We start from the raw sequence: 23,733 nt of genomic DNA on the forward strand, positions 1-23,733 counted from the left end.
AGGGATGAGATCAGAGGAAGAATAAAGGAGCGACAAGCTTGTCCACATGCAAATTGGAGGAAAGAGACAATTACCAGATGGACACATTCAGTTCATAGGTTCAAGGACAGAAGGGACCACTATCTGGTAATCTAGTCTGATCTCCTGTATATCACGGGCCATAGAACTCCCCCATCCAATCTTGATTTAAAAATTACCAGTGATGGAAAGGAAGTCTGTACATTTGTGAAGCTGATGGATTTCCACTCATTTCCAGTGATGGAGAATCCACCATGATCCTTGGTCAATTGTCCCAGAGATTAATTGCCCTCGTTGTTAAAAGAGGACATGGTATCTCCAGTCTGTATTGGTCTACTTTCAACTTCCAGCCATTGGGTCTTGATACTGATGGTCTACAAATTAAGGGGTACTGCTGTATGCCAACAGTATTACAGTAGGGAGCAGCAGGAATCCACACAGCTGTGCTTAGCTCAGCTCACAGACAGAACTTTCAAACATTAACATGTCTTATGCTCCAGTAGGGGGCAGCGGTGTGCACACTCAGCTGCACACATGCAGCGCAATCTAAGGAAATTGCCCCTCTCACCCCAGCAGCGAAGGAGCAGTGGCCTGCTTTGGCAGTAAGGGAAAGGAGAAGGGGATGGAGAAAGAGAAGGATCTGGGAATCAAGTGGCCGATACGAAGGGGAAAGTGGAGGTGATAGTAAGAGGAGGAGGTAGAGCTGTGTGGCACGGAGAGGGAACGGAGGAGATGCAGCTTGGGAAGGGGTCCAGCTACTCACCTCTCTGTATAGGGTGGGGCTGGACTGCCTCCGGCCTAATCGGCGTTCTTTGGCCAGCAGTGGGGTCTTGCCATCCAGCCGCTCCACAAGGCCCTCCTCCAAGGCCTGGAACGCCTCCAGTGTCTCCGTCTTCCTAACAACCACACACCAAGCTAATCACAAGTACTCTTCTTCTGGGCTTCAAGAGGTCCCCAGCCCAGAGTCCTCCCCAGCATTCACAGGTCACAGCAGGACAGAGACCACGATACCATATTCCTGAGTTTGGATTCCCAGCTCCATCAGTGTCAGCTGCTCTGTGCCCAAGTCCACCTCCCCTCCTGCGCTCCCCTCTACATCAACCATCCCCCCTCCCCCATGCTCTGCATTCCTCCACTACCTGCATCTCCTCCCTGTCTCCCCACTTATCCCTGGCCATGATCTCCACTCCCCTTCTATTTCCATCACAACTCCTTTCCCACTCCTTTTGTACCCAGTAATTCTTTCCACACCCCATTTACACCTCCTATCTTCCACCCCATCCACCAGACTGCCCACTCGGATTTATTTCCACTTGTGCTCTCTATCCAGCATCATCGTGCCTCCCCATCTATAGTCTAGCCTCTGAGACTTGCTATTCCCCCATTTCATCTCCCCATAGCCTCACCCCACCTGCTACACGCTGTGGAACTTTAACACTCAAATTTAGAAGTTCCCGGGAGGCCCCTCACAGAAGGGTGGTGGTCCTGCCTCAAGCCCAATCTACACTAGTCTTTAAACAGAGTTTAAAAAGGACTCTCTAACCAATGGGAGGGGGCTGAACTTCAGGCACTCAGGAGAGCAGTGGGCGCTCACATATCTTCAAAAAATCAGGCCTTCGGTCATATCAACCTGGGGGCAGCTCACCTATTGTTAGGTCTGTCCTCCCCACCACCTGCCCCCTCACCCCATGTTTCACCTGCGCTCGTATCCAAAGATCCGTTCCACCTCAGCCCGGCCTGGGCTCCGAGTGCGGGAACTGCTGCGTTCCTGTTCAAATGCCTCCCTGTGGCTGATCCGCTTGGGCTTGGGCAGATCAGCCAGCATCGTGTACTCCTGCCGCACCAAGCCATGTCGCCCCTCGCCGTCGCCACTCCTGTGCCTATGTAAGCCAGAGTCCAAGGAGCTGACGGAGGAAGTGAGATGCCCACCTGTCCTTACCAGGTCACTGTGCGTGGGCAAGGTGCTACGGCTGCCTCGTGAAGGGGAAGAGACCCAGCTGGAGTCAGATTTCCGGCGTTCTGGAGAGAAATAACTGCTCTCCACCTGATGCTTTGCCCAGCCACCCCCAGGGCTCTGGCTTACAGGGCTGGGCTCTGGGAGAGAAACAGAAGATGGAGGTCAGGGCAGCTCTACAAGGCAAACCCAGAAGCAGCAGTGGGTCAGATCTAGTACAAAGTGGATATTGGGAGGACAGCCAGTGACAACTCAGAACAACATGGACAAGACCTAGTACCCTGCAAAATGCAGGACAATATAGCACTTTAAAGACTAACAAGATGGTTTATTAGATGATGAGCTTTCGTGGGCCAGACCCACTTCCTCAGATCAAATAGTGGAAGAAAGTAGTCACAACCATATATACCAAAGTAGTCACAACCATATATACCACTAGTACCCTGCAGACACTGCATTTAGAACTATAGGCGCCAGGCTAAGCTGAGGAGCACAGGGACATTAGGAACCAGACACCCCAAAACCAGAACTGCATGGACATTGGTTTGAGAACTGCAGGTGAGGCTGAGAAGCTCAGGGACACTGGAGCAAAACTACACAGACCCTGGGTCCTGTTATTACCATGTATCACATTTATTATGGTAGTGCCTAGGGGCCAGCTAAGACTGGACCTCATTCTGCCAGGCATTGGACAGACTAAGAGACAATCCCTGCTCCAAAGAGGTTACAATCTAAACAAACCTTTGAACCAGAGACTCCATAACCAGCCATGCATGGGGAATGAGCCATCTATATCCAGAACTGTGGTGCATGGTGAGAGCTAGGGATGTTAAATATCGGTTAATTGAATAGTTGAGTAACCTCATGAATACTTACTGGTTAGTCGACTATTCTATAGTCCCTGGGGGCGGGGCCGGCAGCCGCTATATCAGAGGCAGCAGCACAGGGTGCCAGGCAGGAGCTGGTCCATGAGGGGAGCCAGTTTAAAAACCAGCTCCCTTTGATAAAGAGGCAGCAGCATGGGGTGGCAGCAGCCCCTGTTTGAGGGGGGTCTGAGCTCCCTGAGCTGAAACTGAGCCAAGCTGCCTGCCTGCCTGGCTCCTAATACACTTTAAATGCAGAACTGCAGCTGGAGTAGGTTCTGGACTCAGAATGAGCCAGAACTAAGATGGGCTGCAGGCCAGCCTGCTCAAAGATTTACGGACAAGGGTGGGAGGAGGGAAATATGTGTAGTTGATAGCATTAACCTATAAGCTTTTGCTCATCATTTAATCAGTTAATCGACTATACTATGATATCCCTAGTGGGAGCAAACCAATCATACCTGCTTTCCAAGGGGAGATTTCTTTCATGAAGCTCTGAGACTCTGTTCTCTGCCGGGATCCACAGGATATGCTCTGACCCCATCTGGGTCTGTCTGACTGCAGGGCTCCAGTCTGCACCTCGTTCCTCTGGACTGCATAGTTCATCATGTCTTGTTTGTCTGATCCCAAAATGCTGTCCAGCAGCCTGGTCATTTCCCAGTTCTGAGGAAGGAAAAAGACCATGTTAGGACATCTGTTCCAGCCTTTCCTGGCAGGAGGAGCTATTGCGAATGATATAGCTACAGTCCCAGGCTCTTCCAGTAGGAGGCACCACAGGGAGCAGTACAGACCTGCTAGCTATAGCGAATGCACAATTACACCATAGCCAACCTCTATTCCTTCCCACCCACAGTTAATCAACACTCGGCAAGTTCCCCAGAAGATCTCAATAGGGTCCTATTAACCCTTTATCTCTGGGGTTTGCATGTCTCAGAAGGAGACTGGGGAAAGTGGTGCTGAGGGGTTAAGGCATAAGGGGAATTACACAGCCCAATCCAAAAGACATGACGACCCCATCTCACCCTGGCAAGCGTGGTGCTGGTTCCCGTACTGGTGCCGGTGCTGATATCGGTACTGGTGTTGGTTCCTCTGTGCTTGCCCTTGGCTCTGCTGCTGAATTGGGTATATGCCAAGCTCTCCTGCCAGCTGTGAGGCAAGGAAACACAAACAGCTGGTGGTGAGCAAGGGAGGCGTGACTTACAGCTGAGTGTTACCAGTGGCAGGCACAGCAAGCTCTGTGAATGAGGCACTGTTGAAACAGCACCCTAGACACCCAAGTCCTTAATCTCCAGAGCAGGGGCAGGATAGGCAGGGCTGAGGAAGGGGGGGGGGCACTTCCCACATGTCACACTCTGCCACTGGTCCTGAGTCCTGCTCTGGAGCGGCTAAGAAAGAAGGGAGTCCAGTCTACTAAGGCTGCCGGTGAGGAGCCTGGCTAGTGCCCCCGGTGACGGTGGGTTTTCAGAATTTGACCCATCTGCCCATTGCACAACAAACAGGGATCCGTGGTAAGACATCTCCCTTCCAGCTCCTACAGTGGGATGACATCTATCCTAGCCCACCTCTTCCTATCTAGCTAGCAGGGACCAGGGAATGGGAAGGGCTTCCAGACGTCCCCTCCCCATGTTCAAAACTCACCTCTCTCTTCCGTCCTCAAAGCCCACACACATGTACAGCTCACACTGGGGCGCTAAGATGCACAGGGGGTCCCAAGGTCCAGCTGGGTCTGGTGCACTAGTGGTATTATCACGTGGGGCTTCCACAGCATGTTCCTTTGGAACCTGTGGGGATAAAGGGGAAAACTGGTGACTCCACCGTTCCCCAGGCTAGTGGGGAAGTCTTATAATCCTTATCTCCTCCCACAGGGCCTCTCATTCCTACCCTGGCTCTCAGGGCAGCTCCCTAACACCAGCTTGTTTCCAGGTGCCGGATCTGTCACTGCTCCGTGACCCCTCACCCTCAGGCTGTGCTTCTCCTGCCTCGGCAGTCCAGAAAGAGGCCTTGTTGGATGCTGGCGTAGTTACCCTGCCTCTCCTGGCTGCAGTCACCCCAAGACAGAGAGTGAGTGAGGGAGAAGAGGGGTGGGGCACTGAGTCCAAAGCGAACACTTGAAAGAGGGCTATCTGGAGCATCAGGCCAGGTGGAGGAAAGGGGAACCTTCCTAAGGGAGGCCCAGGACTTAGCTTGGTCACATAAGTGCCCTCCGATAAAGCTGTCTCCCGTCAGGATCATTTAACAAGCCCGAGTCTGATTTTGCCCTGGTGAGCTGTGAGAATGGTCGGACACTGCCCCTCACACGAGCGCTGATACCCCAACTGGGGGGAGCTGCTCATCCCCTGCATTCCCCTGCCTCTGGAGGATTTTGGCCAAGGCTCCATGGGCCATAGCACAGGGCAAAGGCTTTCCTGGGGGAGGAGGATGCAGTCGGGAGGGCTGGAGCCAAAGCCCCTCCCTCCCTGGCTCTATAAGGGCTCTGGCATATCCCCAGGGTGCTGGCCTCCCCCTTCTCCCCAGCCCAGTTACCTTCCCAGCACAGGAGCAGTGAGGGGGAAGGTTCCTAGCAGCTTGGCTGTCAGCGCCGCTTTCCCTCCATTGTGTTGCCTTGGCTGGGATTCGCTCCGAGGAGACAGCTCTGAGCAGATCGCAGGCAAGGCAGAGGAAACTCTAGAAGCCCATGGCCAGAGACAGTGGGAGCCTCATTACTATTTCATAATCCCGGGCCGATTGCTCCCAGAGAACAATGGACAACACGGAGCTCTCTGTGAACATGAAACCAGCTGGCATCCCTCGCTGGGATGGAGCATCACACTCCCCCACAAGTAGCAGGGCAAGGAGCTGACAGGTGGCAACCCTGGCCTACAATGAGTTTCTAAAGTCAGTTTGGCACTGAGGAAACATGTCTGATCGACACTGCAGGGCACTAAAGGCTTATGTGCCCCAGACACACTTAACAGGGGCAGCTGCGGTGTGAGCCTCACTGGCACTAGTCCTCACCAATGTGCCTTAGCTGTGGGGTTTTGGTTCGCTAGTCTGTTCAGAGCTTGGCTTCTCTGCCGAGATGGTCAGCAAGGAACCAATCTGGCCCAGTTCCGATGTGGGCACCAGAGGCCATCAGACCTTCAGTCCCTGCTAACTCAGGCAGTGAGGAGATGAAAGGTTCTGCATCCTTTCCCCATACTGCACCAATGGCTTCCCTCGAAAAGATTTTAAACACACAGCAGCACATCCCTTTTCTCCCAAACTCCCACTATTACACATACTTAGCATTAAGCCTACAACTCCACCCTGATCTGCATCACATCCTGCTGTTCCAGTCCCACTTTTCCCCCATCCACACCAATATTCCCTCTAATTTTTTTCCACTCAGGTGCAGAATAAATTTTATTGTGTGCACCAACACATAAGCAAATGTGCACCACCAATAGAAACGCATGGTCCCGGCTGTGGGTGCTCTTCTAATCAGATGGGCGGCATTTGAATCTCTCCTGGGTAGTCACCCAAGAGCTCAGCTTACAGGAAACACGGATACAAACTATTCACCAATGCCTCTCAGTCCTGACCTCCCTGCTAATCCAGCCCTGAGACTCCCCATGCAGCACTGCCAATGCACCTCTCCATTAGCACAGCACTAGTTCACTCTTTGATCAAGGCTCAGATTCATCAGAGCACAAGGGTGGAATTAAATGACCGATTCTGGGCACTGAGGAAATCCCTCTCCCTTTCTCTAGTGAAATCTAAAAAGCCTCATTGGGCAACTGTGTTGAGAATTTTCATCCTCTCCGCTGGGCAGTCACAGCCCAAAACAATAGAGCTGCTCATGAAATAGTCATAGCCCTCCAGCTCACACAAAAAGCTCACCTGGTTGCTGGACTGGTGAGCATCAGCTGCCCAAAAACAATTCTGGCATCGACTCTTGGCAAACACATTGGCTTCAAAGTTCTCACAGGGGGTGTTCACCTCAAAATCTGACATAGCCCATGCCTGGAGGAAGACGTTTCCTCAGGTATGCTGCCTTAGGGAAGTGTCTGCAAAGAAAAGAAGCAATAAAGGATCAAGACCAAGCCACTTCCACCTGGTGTTCAGGTCTGCAGCTCATTTAGAAAGGGGAACTTTATTAACAGCCTGGTGTTCACTGCTCCCAGCGGGGACTGGTTTGATCTAGGGTTCCTTAAGAGAAACGCCATCAACAGCTAGCCTCGGCAGGCCAGGAATGTTCTTATCTGGAGCATATTTAGGAGGGGAAACTACATCACCATCTCAGTGTTTGCTGGCAGAATGGCCTGATTTGAGTCTTCTTTGAAAGGGATGGAATATATTAATACCTTCCAGAAGATGTCCTGATCTGGAGCTCCTGCAGAAGGCAAAAGAGGGGATCTTCTTAGTGATCGTGTGCTTGTAAGGAATATCTGCAAGTGCTTTACAAGCTATAGACCTTAGACTTTTCCTGAGCTATTCTATCAAGTGATAGTATTTCAGATCTGTGGGTTATTTAATAGCTACAATACACCAAAAGTGCAATTCTAAATCTGGGTGTAGGAGCCACACTTTATTTCCACAGACCACCTATCTCGGCATGGACTGGGACGCATAAGCAGCCTTGTGCCCTCCCCTCCTGGAGTATTCTTCCTATGGAGCAGCTTACCCAGGTGCTACTCTGCCAAAATTACCTGTCAAAGACAGCCAGGTGAACAACAACCCTGGTGTTATCATGCAGCTTCTCCTCTCATCAGGGCTTACATCAGTGCTGCTGACCAAGCATAGGTTTAGTTTTTCTCCAAAGCACCCAAACTAAAGAGACATGGTTTTCTTAGGGTGGCACTAATTCACTATGGGTGCCAGGTAAATCACACCCGCTATCCACTCCTTAGCCCCACAGGTTCACTCTCCAAACTAGTGCTACATGGGTTTTTTTCAAGTTGTTTAATCAAGGGGCCATGTGCTTAGAATTGACATGCCCAGACCTTGGGCTGGGCGGGCAACAAGAGAAAACCACTTGCTTTCACTCCCAATTCCAAGCTATGGAATAAAACATTGTGCCCTGGGTTTTTGATGTCTGGGGAAAATTACTTCATCTCTCTGGACCTGAGGCTGCACATCTGTAAACTGGGGATGAGTCCCCCACCCTTTGTGAAACACTTGAGCTATGGCACTATAAGGCACAACATAAGGGCTGTGATGAATCATACACAGAACATAGAAACCACTTCAGAATAACATCACCACCCTACAGCTCTGGGATATATTACAACCAGCCTTCCCCTGTCTACACCCCCTGGGCACCTTTATTACCTTGCACCAGTTCGGGCCCGGCTCCAGCTCATCTGCCGCTGCCCTTTTCTAAAAACAATGAATGTAAACTTTCCCTTGGCAGTGGGGGGGGGGGGGGGCCACGCCCCCAAGTCTCTTGCTGATTGGCTGCCGGGAGGTAGCTCATCTGGATACTGCTCCCTGAGTGGCTCCCTGCAAAAGGGCGGGGAGCAGATGATTTGGGAAGGCGAGCACCTCCGCTTCGCTGTTGTAACATTCCAAGTGGGAAGCGTTTTACTCCTCTCTTCTGTGCCTATTTTGTCACCCACGTTGTGGCGACACTGGGCACCGTGTGATTCTTGCTTTTTTTTTGCTTCCTCCTTCCCTTTGCAATATTACTCTTCTTGCCAGCGAGGCTAACTATCGGGGAAGGAAGGCTTTGATGGGAAGGCAACAAAGGGATGTAGAGGTCCGTTTTCCTTATTTAAAACGGTCTCCCTTTTCAGTTTATCGTGTTTCCTTTCTCCAAATTGACGGGGTCATTTTCTCCTTGGTTTCATTGGTTCAGATTCCGCCCCCCCTCCCCCATTTCCTGCCCTCAGGCCGGATTCAATCCAAGCACAGCACAGGATATCAAACAAAAATGTGCCTGAGGAAAAGTCACTTTGGAGCAGACGCGATGCAAGTTGCTGCATATTCCCTCAACAGAGTTCCTGCTCAACAGCAGCTTATTCATGCAAGTGTGAAAATCTTGCTGGCACATCTGCAAACCCGTGCATAAGCATAGCTGTAAATAAACCCAAGCATGAAGAGGTGCAAAAAATCCATTGTATGTGTGAACCCACATGTATAACCCTGTGTGCTGAAGAGTGCATAACCGAGCTGTGTGTTTGCACTCAGCAGGTAAAGTTATGTGCATGCATATGCATGTGTAACTATGGATGCATGTACCCACATGAACCTAATTTTGCATGTTTATAAATAAGAGGGAGGATGTTCACACTATTTCCTCTTTAGATAAGGTGCCAAACTGGTCTGTTAATTTCTAGCGGTGGTGGTAGATCTTGAAGACATTTTTTCCAGCTGAAATGCAATTATAAATGACTGAAAGAAAACCAATACTCCTACCCTGTGGGAAGGCTGTGACTAACCTCTGGAAAATTTTAGTTACAGATAAATGATGTCTATCCTACTGCATGGCCAGTACTTGGCACTTGGAGGTCCTTAACCACTCACGCCCAAGACCTGACCTATTTATTCTGAGGCAGTCCAGTTCCAAATCCTGCAGCAAAGTCCCTGGATTTTGCAAGACTGATTCAACAGACTAGGGATTCAACCCACTGGGGATCATGCAGTGATAGTTTACATTAATCCCCACCCCTTATTTGATAATGAATTAAATATGAAAGAAAATAAGTTATAGTAAACCTATGCTAGCAATTTTAATAGCAATTCTATAGAATACTTGGAATGTCCATATTTTCATTGTTACCACACGCCATATATTGTTGTGTGGACAAAACAATAGCACAGAAATTGTGGGAGCTAGGGTTTTTATCAAAATATAGGAAGGTGTCAAAGGTATTTTAGAGGTAAGGAATAAGCACAGGAGCTTGGTTTTACTACTAAAACAATTGGCACTGAAATAGTTTACTCTGACATTTAAATGGTCATTGTCAGGTTCAGTGTTAACATCCTACCTACTGAGACAAGTGGGGCAATTCAGAGCACTCAGAGCTGCAGGTTCAGGCTGGCTGCAGACTCAGGAAGACAACATTGAGCCAAGTTTGCACTTCATTTGTGCTTTTAAGATTTTCTTCTCAACTTTAGGGCCTACAAATATAGTTGTATTAAAAATGAAAGTTTAAAACCTGAGTGGCTAACACTCCCATCTACATAGATTCCAAGGCCAGAAAGGACTATCATGATCACCTAGTCAAGTGGTTACCAACCAGTCGATCGGGATCTACTGGTAGATATTGGAGCCTCTGGCAGGTGATCCTGACTGGTCTGGCCACGTGGCTATCAAGTGCCGGCACTTCAGCTGCTCCTCCTCCCACTGCTGCACATCTCTGACCCTTTGCTTTGGAGCTGTTCCCCCAGGAGCCTCCTGTTTGCTGTACAGGGCAGGGAAAGGAGAGGATGGGTGCTGACGTCAAGGTGCCCCCTTTTCCCACCTTGTATCCCATCTCCACAGAGCAGAGAAAGGGCACAACAGAACTAAGGTTCAAGCAAGTCTGTTAGCTGCTTTTGGGAGTGGTGAAGGGCCAGGGCCAGGGCCAGAGCCAGGGCCAGAGCCAGGGCCAGGGCGAGCCCTACTGCACTCAGGAGCCCCTGAGCTGAGCAGTACCCAGCTGGAGTCCGTATCCTGAAGCCCTACCCAAGTCACCCAATGCCCCTACCCTCGGCCTGAGCCCCCTGCATCCAAACACCCTCCCAGAGCCTGAACCTAGAACCCCCTCCAACACTCCAGCTGCCTGCCCCAACCTCAGCTCAGAGCCCTTCTCACACTCCAAATCCCTTAATCCAAGACTAGAACCTGCACCCCAACTCACTACCCCAGCCTGGTGAAAGTGAGTGTTGGGAGGGAGAAGGATGGAGTGAGTAGGAGTGGGGCCTCAGAGAGAGGTGGGGAAAAGAGCACAAAGGAGACAGGGCAAGGCTATTTGGGTTTGAGGTAGATCTGGGATTGCACTTAAATTCAAAAATTGATCTTGTGTGTAAGAAGGTTGGAGACCACTGACCTAGTCTGACCTCCTGTATAACATAAGGGTATCGAATTTCCTCAAAATAATTCCTAGAGCAGATCTCATAGAACAAAATCCAATCTTGATTTTAAAATAGTCACTGAATCCATACCTCCTTGGTAATAATTTACATGTTTTGTCCGGCTTCAACTTCCAACCACTATAAATTCTGCCAGTAGGCTAAACGGCCTGTTATTAAATATTTCTTGTCCCGTAGTACGTATAGACTGTAATCAAGTCCCCCCTTAACTTTATTCTTCTTAAGCAAAGTAGCTTTAGCTATAATCGAGGGTAGGTTTTCTAACCCTGTAATCATCCTCATGGCTCCTCTTTGACCCATCTTCAATTTGTATGTGTCCTTCTACAGCAGACACCAGAACTCATTAACAGTATTCCAGCAGCAGTCACACTAGTGGTGTGGTAAAACAACATCGCTACAGCTCAAGATTCTCCTGGTCATGCATCCAGGGATCGCATTAACCCTTTTTGCAACAATATCCCATAGGGAGCTCCTGTTCAGCTGATTATCTTTTTCAGAGTCACTGCTTCCCAAGCAAGGCCATCCTTGAGGCCATATTCAGTATTAGAAAACTGGTGCCTCCAAAATACAACCCCCTCCCCATTGCTAATACACACTGAGCTTCATACACAGCAGATGCTATGGCAGCCAGTGCTTGCAGCTCTTGGAGTGGAGGGCTGAGGCAGCAGCAGAGAGTCACAGTCCCTACAGAGACTTCTGTCTCTCTCTCTCACACAGAATGTGCAGTGCTGGTGCATTCGGGTCTATGAATACAACTCCTGCCTGAGACTGGAGGGGGCACCGAGTGTGCAGGAGCTGACCTGCTCTTATGCTGTCCCTATGGTGCCCCAAATTTTCAGGTTCCCCACTCAACCACACGCATATGCCTAAGGAGAGCCTGGCCCTTCATCCTGTAGGTATGCCTACACTTGTTTCAAGATGCATACATTTAGCAACATTAACACACATATTGCTTGGGCCCAGTTTACTGCATGATCCAGATTCATGGGCACCTGTCCTCTTCATTAATTAACCCTCCTCCAATTTTTGCATCATCTACAAACTTTAGTGACAATTGTATGTTTGCTTCCAGGTTACTGATAAAAATGTTACACAGCGTAGAGCCAAGAACTGAGCCTTACGGGACCCCGCATCAGAAACTAGGGACGTAAAAAGCCATTTTAAATGTTAACTGTGTAACCACTAAAAATCCTAGTGGTTACACGTGCTGCAGTATAAAGCTTTATATATGCTTTATACTGCAGCGCCTGCAGGGAAGCTGGCTCCCCAGGAACAGGGACTGCTTCTGGGACTGGCAGCGCTCTCTCATTTGTACTAAAATGACAACTAGAAGTCCCTACTGAGATGAGGGTAGCAGACACCATACAAACACAGCGCAAACGATCCCCCACTGAAAAGCGTTTACAATCTGAATAGACAAGCCACACAATGGGTGAGAGAAAGGGGCATCATCACCCCTCTTCTCCGGGTGGAGAAAGGAGACAGAGCTTAAGTGACTTGCCAGTCTTCCAGGGAATCCGTGACAGAGCTAGAATTAAGCTCCTACCACAGGATTCCTAGATCTGTCCTTTAACCATAAAGCCAGCTGCCCTCTCCCACTCCTGTGCGTTCCACATAGCACACAGAGTTTTCCCCCTGTATTTAACACTTCCTTTTGTCTCAGCAGGGCTACAATTCTGTTGCGAAGAGAAAAACAACAAACTCAAGTGCTGGGAGTGAAGTCCTCCTCCCACCCAGGCTTTTTTATGCAGATCAAAACCCTTCCAGCTCAGCAACTCCTACTGAGGTTTCATAGATCTGCCATAGATCTGCTCCTTCTAATGCAAGCTGCATGGCAGCTAAGGAGCCAAATGGTGACACTGCTGCACTCCCTCCCTCCCCCTACTTCTTAGCCATTTTCTCTTTCATTTGGGCAGCAGTTTGTGGGTTTTTTTTTTTTTTGGAGGGGGGGGGGGGAAATGGAAAGGGGAAAGAGATGAATTGGTATATTAAAATCACCACCAAGAACTCAATAGTTATTGCATTGTCCCAAGGGCTTGCAGAGCTAGAGCCATGGCCCTGCTCTTTTGCAGGAAGGGAGAACACAAGGTACAGAGCTGACGGGGCAGAGAGAACATTTTGCCAGGTCAAAATGATCTTCCTGGGCAGCTCCCTCCCCTTTTAATCTTCTTTTAGAGGATTCTCTCCAAATTCCAGGATCAGGGGTTACCAATTCCTATAGACACAGACCAGGCCTATGCTATAAAGTTTGCCAGTGTAGCTATGTAGTTTAGGGGTGTGAAAAAAAATAGCACATCCCTGACCAATACGGCAATGCCACCAAAACTCCCCGTGTGGACACATCTTATATTTGCAAGAGAGTCCTTTAGTTGTACAGTTTAGGTCATCTAGACCAGTGGTTTTCACCCATGGGTACATATACCCAGGCGATACAAGAGATCATAATCTAGGGAATACAGCAACTCATCTAGATATTTGCCTAGGTTTACAACAAGCTACAAAAAAAATACTAGCAAAGTCAGTACAAACTAAAATTTCAGACAATAACTTGTGTATACTGCTCTATATGTTGTATGCTGAAATGTTTGTACAATATTTATATTCCAACTGATTTATTTTAGAATTGTATGGTAAAAAATAAAGTCAGCCATTTTCCAGTAATAGTTTGGCTGTGGCACTTTTGTATTTTTATGTCTGATTTTCTAAGCAAGTAGTTTTTAAAGTGAGGTGAAACTCGGAGAGTACACAAAACAAGTCAGACTCCTCAAAGGGATACAGTAATCTGGAAAGGTTAAGAGATTGTTTAACAGACAACAGGACAACACTCATCAACAGCTATATGTCTGCAGCTATAACTAGAGTCTCCACTAGGTGGCATTGTTGATATAGACAGGAAATCTAGTCAAGCCAAAGGGGAACAAACCGCTCCCTTCTGTCAGAAACATTCATGCTCACACAAGTATTGACATCTCATACAAGAGGGTAGAAATAAATTACTGCAAGGGCCTGGGGGAATCTCTGCCATCACCACTGGCATAACAGCACAGCTGGGCCAGTGGATTAGGGGACTTCTTACTCCTCAAAACTGTCACATGTACAGATGTAAGATATCTGCCTTTAGCCACCAATGGAGTCTCTCAGTCCTGCCTCTCTCAGTAGTACCACTGAAACATCTTCATATGCATCCCTCCTCCCTGAGGGGTATGGGCTGGAGAATTCAAAGCCCTCAAACAGGATCAGCCCCTTCTCTCCCAACTGGAACAAGGTTTAGCTACTATCTATCGCATCTGCAATAAGGCATGTGTATTTTCTCCCTTACAAAGTGATATTTATCAAGATTCACAGCAGGGAGGTTAGCAGATCTCACCTTGGTTAGCTATATAAAAGCATGTGGCTTTGTACAAAGAGCTCTAGGCACCCAAAGTAGTGCCAGTTTTCTTAAGTCAGGAGGGATGCCCCAGACAGAGGGTAAAGCCAATGCAACAGAGCATGAGAGAAAGGGGAGTCCTGCCTCCTCTTGTAAACCATCTGAACATCATTCACCCCACACCCAGCTCTTCCATTTGTGTAAGGGGAGACACTAGCTTTCCTCTGATCCCATGGGAAGAGAAAGGTCCAGGAAACAAAGGGGCCAATGTAGAAAAGGCAGGGTCAGGGCTCGATTCGCAGTCCCCCAGTGGAGACTGTAACAGACTTTCCACTGCATACAATTACAGTGAAAAATAATGAGCCCAGCATTCGCTGTCCCTAGCCAGGAGGAGAGTCAGAGGGACTTTAGCGGTACAAACAAGGACCCATCCATGAGAAACTGGGCATTCACATCGGGCAGACACTGTTGCCAAAGGCACAGGCTAGCCTTGCAGGCAATATCCACTTCAGTTTATCTATTAGTCTTGATTGCACCTTCCTTTGCCGGTCAGTTTTCGGCGCTGGGACTTGCTGGTTCGCCCAGCACTGGGTTTCTGGGTTTTCTTATGTGGGTTTTGGCCACGCCTCAGCTGCTTTCTCTTGGGCTTCTTCCGGCTGCGTGCATGCAGGGAGGCAGTGAGTGAAGAGATCCTGTACAGGAAAGAGAAAGTCTGAGGCTTGATCTACACTACAGACTGATGTCAGTATAATATGTCACTCAGTTACACTGACCCAGTTGCCAGCATAAACAACACGATGCTGACAGGAGAGCTTCTCCCACTGACATAGCTACCGCCTCACAGGGAGTGGATTCACTACAGCGATGGGAAAAGCTCTTCCCTCAGCATAAGTAGTATATTCACGACAGCTGCACCTCTGTAGCGCTGTAAGTGTAGACAAGCCCTGAGACCTAGAGAGGATGGAGGGCTGCCTCTGCCACAAAGGCAGTTTGCATGCTAGTGGTGATGCAGGGCACCAGACTATTCATATTGCAGCAGCACCTGGGAGCCCTTGTCATGGACAGGACTAAGGATGTTAAAAGGCGGGTAATTGGGAAGTTGTGTACCGGCTAGATGATTAGTTGAAAAGGGAAGGTGCTACCCCCGCTACGGCTCTACAATTTAAATGTAGTAAGAGGCAGGCGCACAGGCAGCTGGTTTTGCTCAGTCCCAGCTCACGCCAGGTCCAGCAGCCTCTTTCCACAGGGGGTCCTAGCAGGCAGCTGGAACCCTTGTGAACAGTGGCTGCTGCTGGAGCAGCCTCCCCTGTCCCCCCACACTGCTGTGGGGGGCAATTTGCACCACAGAGACAGTGCTGGAGAGAACTGGCTTTTAACGCAGCTTCCGCAGCACAGGCTCCTGCTCCCCTCTCTTGCTACCTCTGATATAGAGGCAGCAAGGGGGAGGAGGGAAAACGTGAGTAGTCGACTTGACTACTCTTCTATATCTTTAGCCACCACCCTGCTATGCTACGTGCTGTGTCAACAGAACAAGATAACCTCTGTGCCAAAGAACTTGCAGGTGCCCTCTGCTGGTAGCTGAGACCATGGCATGATCTTAACAAAACAGCAAGCCCAGGAGAGAGATCAAAATCCTATGTTGGATCCCCACGCACAAACTGCAGATACTCAAGTTACAGGGTGATAGGAAGCTACAGGACTGTTCGGGGCGGGAAGAGGGAGGCGAGTAGTTTTATACCCACCTCTCAGACAGGAAGGGATCTCCAGACTTCTTGGGCAATGCACTTGTGAATCTGCTCGGTGGCTCCTTCTCTACTTCTGCTTCAGTGCCCCCTTCCTAACAAAACACAACACAGGAGTCTGAGCAGCGTTAGGTGGTTCCACAGCTCTCTCAATCCGACGACCACATTGTGAAAGAAAGATCCTCACCTAGACCAAACTCTCCACATCCCCCACAGCTTGGTTCTCAATGTCCCAGTAAACCATATGAAAGGGCTCCACAGACCACTAGGGACCAACCCGAGGAGACCCACTATTCTGATCCATTCCAAGACCCAACCTGTAAATAAGGTTGTAAGGGCACAGAATTGAGTTTCATTAGGAATTAGAGGGTTTCATTGTTGAAAGATACCAGGATGGATTACTGAATAGGCAGATGTCCTTAGGGATCTGCAGGATTCCCTCTTCCACACAGGGAAGCTTGTGTGTGTGTCACTGGCTCACATCCGGCCAAGGTTCATAGGGGTGAGGGATGTAAAAAGTTGTTTAAAATGGAACTGTGTATCCGCTAAAAATCCTAGTGGTTCCCTGCACCCTGCAGTGAAGCCTCTCCAGGGGAGGCCTCGTTGTGTGCTCTGCAGGATGCAGAAAAGACTCTCTGGATGCAGGAATGGCAGGGGCTGCCAGCCCCGCTCCCAGGGAGGTTTTGCTGCTACAGCCAAGCCAGCTCTCTTGGAGCGGGGCCAGCAGCCCCTGCCAGCCCCACTCCCAGGCAGCCAGCATATAACCTGTAGCAGGAGCTGGGCCGTGCTCACCATGGACAGGGGCTGCTCCAGCTGGCTTGCCAGAAAGAGCAGCCCCTGCCTGCAGTGGGACCCATGGGGCTGGAGCAGCCCCTGCCCAAGGCAGGCAGGGAGCAGCTCCAGCCCTTACCAGTTAACTGGAACCAGTAGGTCTTAGCTGTTAAGGGTGAGGCACACCAGTTAACCATTTACATCTCTAATAGGGATCCCAAGGTGTTGCCAGTCAATTACTGCCTGGAGGCCCTTGGGAAATGAGCTGGAGATCTCAGTTCAGTCCTGGGGTTTCATTCACCAAAAAGCCAGCACAGTAGGAACTAACTGGATTTCTCATTTGCAGTCTGAGAAGCCAAGGACTAAATGGGTCATGGAGACAAATTACTTCACAGCATAGAGGTGATCCCTTCAAGAAGGGACTCAGGTCAAGTGGACAGCCACATAGGGAAGTCTACACTTGCTCATCACGTCACACCTGCTTAGGATACAGCAGCCACCAAAGCTATCAATCCACCAGATTTCACCAACATTTAAGTGTCTATGGAATATCAGAACAATTTTGTGTGGGAAGCAGCCCTTAGGGAAGGTTTACCCTATGCTCATGAACCAGTAACACCAACTGAGGAAGAGCATAAAAGCTGCCTGTCTCCTTCCCCATCCCTGCTTCTACTGGGTCCCCAGCAGGCTCAAGCTACTGTCATATTTAAGTAACAATGGCCCCATCTACCCAGCTTTGGAGATTTGTAAGGCTGAGATGATGAGGACAGACACAGCAGCGAGTCATACCCCAGGGGAGCTGAGTCCTAGCTGGCGTGCTCCTGAGAGGTCCAGGTCACTGATGGTAGTCACTGTCACAGTGTGGTTTGGATGATCAATGCTCACAGACTCGGTTTGGGATGTCACCAAATGTTCCAACTCATCAGCCTCTTCTGCAGTCAACAAAAACACAATGTGAATGGGCTTCTCCGGCCAAACTCACCCTGACCAGGTCCTGCTCTATGCGGGGAGGTGCCCCAATTGCTACACCCACTGTGAGGAGCTGAGCAGCCAAAGCTCTGAAACCAGAGAACGGTGTCAGTAAGAACATCCTCTCCCCATACACCGGATCTCACGTCTTGACAAAGCCTTACAGATCACCTCCCAATTGCTGCTTTCTATACCCTCCCCACCCCCACTACATACAGTCTCTGGCTGCAAAGGCAGGGATTCCTTTCTATAGCCCATCAACACTGCTCCTCAGTCAGACACAGGGACAATAAGAAGCCATCACCGATGGGCTCAGTGAGTTGTCTCTGTTTCAAATCTAGTTCACACCATCCTAGTGAGCGACACTGGACAAGTGCCTTTTGACAGCAAGAGATAAAACCTTAAGGTATCGGGTTAGCCCTCTGTTAAAAACCTCTCTCCCAGCCGCCGCACCCAAGCATTTCTGGGTGTTTTTATGACCTTGGACATTTTCCACAACTGAATTTCTGGTTATCATGAAGTAAAGCTCCACCACAGGAGACACCACTCACCTAAGGCCTCTTCTCTCTCTGTCAGCATTTTCAGGTACTCCTTGTGCCGCTAAAATGTAAAGGCATAGAATCACTGCAGTACTTCCAGTCTTACCAGCTGTCACTCAGGGAACATGCCCAAGGCACATGCCTACCTCCCACCATTCCTGCACAACTGGGATCCAAAATACTTAAAGTCTCAAGTTGTCCTGCACATACAACACTGCTAGGGCCAGTGAGATGACAGGCAGTGTAATTTTTCTTCATACACTGCTGTGACAACACATCTCAGTTCTACCCTACTAATGCATCCCATTATTTCAGTCCTGGAAGTCCCATGCAGCAATGCTGCTATATCCAAATTAATTATTTCTTTGCAGAACTTCCAGCTATTCTACTCCTGTCTTGTCCTCCTCCCAGAACCCAGTCTGCCAATGCCCTTTCTCTTTGTCCTGAAACTAGGGATGTTAGAAATCGTTTAAATTTAATAATCATGTAACCACACCAATTCTTAGCAGTTACACGATTATTTGATGACCCATGGGAGCGGGGGCAGGGCCAGCAGCCAGTGCACTCCTGGCCCCACTCCCAGGGTCCCCCTGCCACCATGCACTGCTGCTTCTGTATTTAAAAACCAGTTCCCCAGACAGACCGGCTCCTACCTGCTGCTCCATGCTGCTGCTTCCGATATAGTGCAGGATGGCAGCAGCCTCTGTCCGTAGGAGGCCACAGAGCAGCCTCTGTCCACCGCGAACCCAGGCTTGCCGCAAACAACACAGGCTGCCCCGTGTAGCTGCCTCTGTATCAGAGGCAACAGCATGGGGTGGCAGATAGCTCCCCATGCTCTCTTCATTTACAACTCGGATAGAAGGACTGGGACAGCTAGTCTGCCAATCCAAGTTTTAAATGCACAGCATGTGGGAGAGAAGGGGGTTGCTGCAATTAACTGGGATTATGAACAGATAACCATTTAACCAATAAGCAATTGGTTATCTGACTAGCTGCTGATATTCCTACTTTTTTGTTATACTTTGCTTGGTTTAATAAAAAGAATGCCCTGGAATAGGTGATTATTTTAGTCCCTCTATCTTGCAATACAAGCAAATTTGATCTCTGTTGTAACTTACATGTTGTAGTGGGGCTCTATTTAAAATCCCAGGGGTGGGTGGGCATCAGCCCACCTACTTCTAAAAGCCCCTCTCCCAGCCTTGTGGGAGGGACGACTGGACCTGGGGCTCAACTGATTACTTGGGACAGCTAATAAAAAACAGGGTCAAGGAGTGCAAGTCAAAGGTTTAGAACAAGGGAACCGGATGGGGACACCGAGCAGAGAACCCCGAACAGCATCCACTGCACCTCAAAGCTGTCGATGGAGCCAGTGGACGCTTCAGAGGGGTAGCCAAGTTGTTTAAGTTTTTCCTGTTACAAACTAAGAAATAGTCTGATAGCACTTTAAAGACTAACAAAATATGTAGATGGTATCATGAGCTTTCGTGGGCACAGCCCACTTCTTCCGATAACCAGAGTGTTGGATGTCCAGAACCAAAATAAATGAGGGAAGAAGGGAAGGAGGACTCTGGTCATCTGACAAAGTGGGCTATACCCACGAAAGCTCACACCACCATCTACAGATTTTGTTAGTCTATCAAGTGCTACCAGACTATTTGTTGTTTTTTAAGTTATTCCTACTTAAGACACCTCAGCTATTCCAGACTTAGACCTACACAACTACTATGTAACTCCTTGCCAAAGCATACTGCCATGAACTAAACTCCTCTAACCAACTAACCAAACAGATCACCTGGGGGAAGTACCTCCTCTTTCAGCTTCCTTTGCTCCTCTTTCAATTTTCGTTTGATCTCCTCCAGGGCCACTTTTCGCCTCTCCACTTTCCGCTTGTGGAACCCGGTCAGGTACTCCCTGCAGAGGACACGGGGCAGGTTACAGCCATCCTGAAGAGAAGCCCTGATCCTTGCAGAAGCTCCTCACACCCCGAGAGAGGAGCGGGGCGTGGAGGAAGGAAACCAGCAGTCCGGCAAGGCCTGCAGCTCTCCACAGAGCAGCGAGGAGGAGAAGGACCAGCATAAGGCATTCCCAAAGCTGAGGGCCACAGCCCATCTTGCTTCCCAGCCGCTCAAGAGGCCTTCCTCACAAACGTGAAGAAAGGGGCAGTGAGAGGAGACAGGCCCCTATGGGCCGGGGCATGTGGCTGCTTCCCACGTGGGGAGGCATCTCTGCAGAACGAGCAGCCCAGCTGTTCTTCTCCCTCCCACACTAAGTCCTGGGGAATGCGGGGCGCCTCCGGGAGACGGGGGGGGGCCTCCAGCTGCCTTTCCCCCGGCGCACCCAAGTGGGGGGCGACTCTGACGAGGGGGCAGCAGGCGGCGTCTCAGGACCCCCGACACCAGCCCAGCTCGAACCGCCGCTCACTCACCGCCGACTGTCCTCATCGAAGATGACCGCCCGCCGCAGCCCCGCGCCGCCGCCTCCCTTCTTCTTGCGGCCCATGCCGGTACCGGCCCCGGCGCAGCAGCGCGGCTCCTCCCCGCACAGCGGGGACACACGCTCCGAGCGCCCGCCTCCTTCCGCAGCTCCCACGTGGCCGCCCCGCCTCACGGGGCCGGCCGAGCAGCGCGGCGGTCTGAGCTGCAGGGAGGGGGAATGTCCCTTCCCCACGCCCCGCCCCGGAAAGATTCGGCCTCAGCGAGTGCGAGCGACCCAGCGTGGCCCGTGTGTGCCCCGCTTACACCCGGTCTCCCCCAGGCTCAGCTTTTGACTGGGATGAGCTCCCGAGAGTTTCATGCCCTCCCTCCTACCCTGTGTCTCCAGTCTGTGGGGCACAGCTCCCCTTTCTCCCACCCACCCGTGTCTGAGGCCATCCCCACGTCTTCAGATGAGCTGGAGTGGGAAAAAATGGGAACACAGAATTTATAACAGAAAAAGAAGGGGGCGGGGGGAGTACCTGTCAAGGGTACAGCCAGAGGGACTGGTACTTTTTTTCAGCTCATCTGAAGAAGTGGGTTTTAAATACTATTTATATTTTTATTAGTATCTAAGGTGCCACAGGATCGTTGTTTATATACCCATAGGCAGCCAAACAATACAGCTGGCTGAACCTTAGGGCCTTTAACTCCTTGCTGGATCATTGCATGTTACTCTTTGAGCTGCTCTAAGGCAGGGGTGGGCAAGAGGTGAGCTCTTAGGCAGAGAACAGCTGTAAGGGGCAGAAAGGACCATCTTGGTTATCTGGTCTGACTTCCTGCAAGCTGCAGGCCACAGAACCTCATCCACTCACTCCTGCAATAGACCCACCGTCCCTGAGTGAGTTACTCAAGTTCTTAAATCATGATTTAAAAGTGTCAAGTTAGGAAGAATCCACTAATTGAAACCAGCAAGTGACCCAGGCCCCATTCTGCAGAGGAAGGCAATCTTGCCCACGCAACCCCCCAAATCTCTGCAGATCTGACCCATTAAAAAGCCTTCCCAACCCCAAACATGGGGTCAGCCGGACCATCAGTTTTTTGCCAAAACCCACCAGCCAAACACCTGGGAAAGAATTCTCTGTAGTAACTCAGAGTAACCATATTTCCAGGGCTCGCCGAGTGGCGGTGAGCCCCGCTTGCCAGCTGCACGGTTTTGTGCTCTGCGCATGCGCAGGTTGTTCTTCACTGGCTCTTCTGGGGTGTAATCTACTCACCATGGGCGAGTAGATTACACTATTTGTCGAGCCCTGCATATTTTCCTATGCTGAATATGGGACACCTGGTAAAATTACTCTTCTTCAAGTGAATTCAATGGCAATCAATCAGAAGTATACAGTACAAATGTTCAAATTAACATCAAGTTGACTGAACACATGTTAAGAAGAAATCCTGTGCATCTGGAGTCTTTTCATTTACTTCCTTATCTTTATGGTTTGCACAGGGAGAAGTGACACATGCTACTATACATCTCTCCAACATGGGTATAGGGGTAACTGACTGACCTGACCCAACCTTCCCTGCCCAGTGCTCTCCATCCTCCACACCTGACTGGGCTCCCAGGGCACGCCTTTCCTGGGACCACATCTTCTTGAGGCAACATGTGGGGGGTAGCACGGTTACAGCTTCCCCCCCTCCAGATTTCTATCAGGGCTCACGTCAGAGCATGGGTCAGCAGCAGCCTTTCAGCACTGCCAGATGGAAGAGATGGGAGCTGCTTCCAGCTGCAGGGGTGGGGCATAGAGATGATCTGTATACTTAAGAGGTCATTTCTTCCCTCCCACCCCACCCCTGTCCCACTCCCCTGTGGCTGGAAGCAGTTTGTCCCTTCCTGCCTAGGTCCATCTAGCCCAGTATCCTGTCTACCGACAGTGGCCAGCACCAGGTGCCCCAGAGAGGGTGGACCGAAGACAATGATCAAGCGATTTGTCTCCTGCCATCCCTCTCAACCCAGCCTGCCTCCTGTTCTCTGGCTAAAGCGCGGGCAGGAAGGAGTTAAGCCCCCCTAAGGATGCTCCCGGGCTCAGAGAATCTGTCTATAGGGGCCTCAGTGAACTTGGTCAGAGAGGTGGCTGAGCAGGGGAGATGCCTAGGGGACAGAACAGCCCCACACGCCCTGGGGCAGGACTAGGGTAGGGCAGTGTATGAAGAGGGTGCTCTGCCCCTGCTTGTGGGGCAGCTGCTGAGGAGCCTGCAGAGTTGGGGCACCAACAGGCTGGAAATCGCTTCCTCCCCACCACTGCAGGCTTAGCTGAGAGGCGGAGAGGCTTCCTTATGCCAGTGTGGTACGGGGCTTTGGCACAGCAGGTTTGGCTCTGCCTGGCCAGTGCTTTGGGCTGTAGGGTCTTGAGCTTTCCCTGGGTGCCAGCCTAGCCAGAGGCAGTGGGGAAAGGAAGGAGCCTGCTAGCCAGGCTGTTGGTGAGCTGAATGATCTGACCAAGGGCTGGTTCTCTGCACAGTGCTGGTGGGGCTATGGAGGAGTGGCCTGGATGAGGGGGTGAATGGCACAGCAGGGAAGGGAGAGTGAGATGAGATGCATGTAAAGGGCCAATGGGTGGCCAGCAAGGTGACGTAACCAATCATGGCTAGTCCACACTCACCAGCCACCACAGCGAGCAGCCCGTGCTGGCTGGAAATGGTAGGGGGGTGGCTGGGAAGCCTGCTAGCAGAGAGTGGGCACACAGCAGGGATTGCACTGATGAACCAACAGGAGGGAGCATCTGGCCCTGAAGGCTGCAGCTTTGCTTTGCCACCAGCCTTGCACACTCATTCCCATCATCAGCTATTGGTGCACTAGACATCCCCCCCGCATACCTCTGGTGAGCAGGGATCCAGCCAACAGCAGGACCCACCAGTACTGCCAGGGGGAGAGATACAGAAAATATGGGACAATTGGCCCATTTTTTAAAAAAAAAGTAGGGACACTTGCAGGAGGGCTTAAATATGGGACTGTCCCTTTAAGATCGGGACATCTGATCATTCTAATCAGGTCACGTGCTCTTAGT

General features: G+C 50.4%; 2 protein-coding genes across 6 annotated transcripts in view; both read right to left on the bottom strand.

Annotated features, from left to right (window-relative positions):
* Positions 1-8,165, bottom strand: part of TRIOBP (TRIO and F-actin binding protein) — a 40,468-nt gene extending 32,303 nt beyond the window's left edge. For 2 of the 5 annotated variants that reach the window (XM_006118932.4, XM_006118931.4), the window contains exons 1-8: positions 8,125-8,162; positions 7,158-7,186; positions 6,694-6,860; positions 4,474-4,616; positions 3,858-3,981; positions 3,297-3,498; positions 1,716-2,112; positions 782-914 (exon numbers count right to left, since the gene is read on the bottom strand). In XM_006118932.4, the coding sequence (XP_006118994.3) occupies positions 782-914; positions 1,716-2,112; positions 3,297-3,498; positions 3,858-3,981; positions 4,474-4,616; positions 6,694-6,807 (1,113 nt within the window). In that variant the 5' untranslated portion in view covers positions 6,808-6,860; positions 7,158-7,186; positions 8,125-8,162. Of the gene's footprint in view, positions 1-781; positions 915-1,715; positions 2,113-3,296; positions 3,499-3,857; positions 3,982-4,473; positions 4,617-6,693; positions 7,025-7,157; positions 7,187-8,124 lie in introns of those variants that run through there. The other 3 variants (XM_006118933.4, XM_014571469.3, XM_075937188.2) reach the window with 3 other exon arrangements.
* Positions 8,166-13,464: 5,299 nt separating this feature from the next.
* NOL12 (nucleolar protein 12) lies at positions 13,465-20,973 on the bottom strand. The gene is made up of 6 exons (XM_006118929.5): positions 20,683-20,973; positions 20,063-20,168; positions 18,270-18,318; positions 17,539-17,681; positions 15,979-16,073; positions 13,465-14,928 (listed from the first exon to the last, which is right to left on the bottom strand). The coding sequence occupies exons 1-6, from the start codon at positions 20,754-20,756 to the stop codon at positions 14,757-14,759; spliced, it is 639 nt and encodes a 212-aa protein (XP_006118991.2). The 5' UTR covers positions 20,757-20,973; the 3' UTR covers positions 13,465-14,756.
* Positions 20,974-23,733: the final 2,760 nt, after the last annotated feature.

The sequence above is a fragment of the Pelodiscus sinensis genome, chromosome 1 (genome assembly GCF_052426305.1).
Source record: "Pelodiscus sinensis isolate ZL-2025 chromosome 1, ASM5242630v1, whole genome shotgun sequence".
NCBI lineage: Eukaryota > Metazoa > Chordata > Testudines > Trionychidae > Pelodiscus > Pelodiscus sinensis.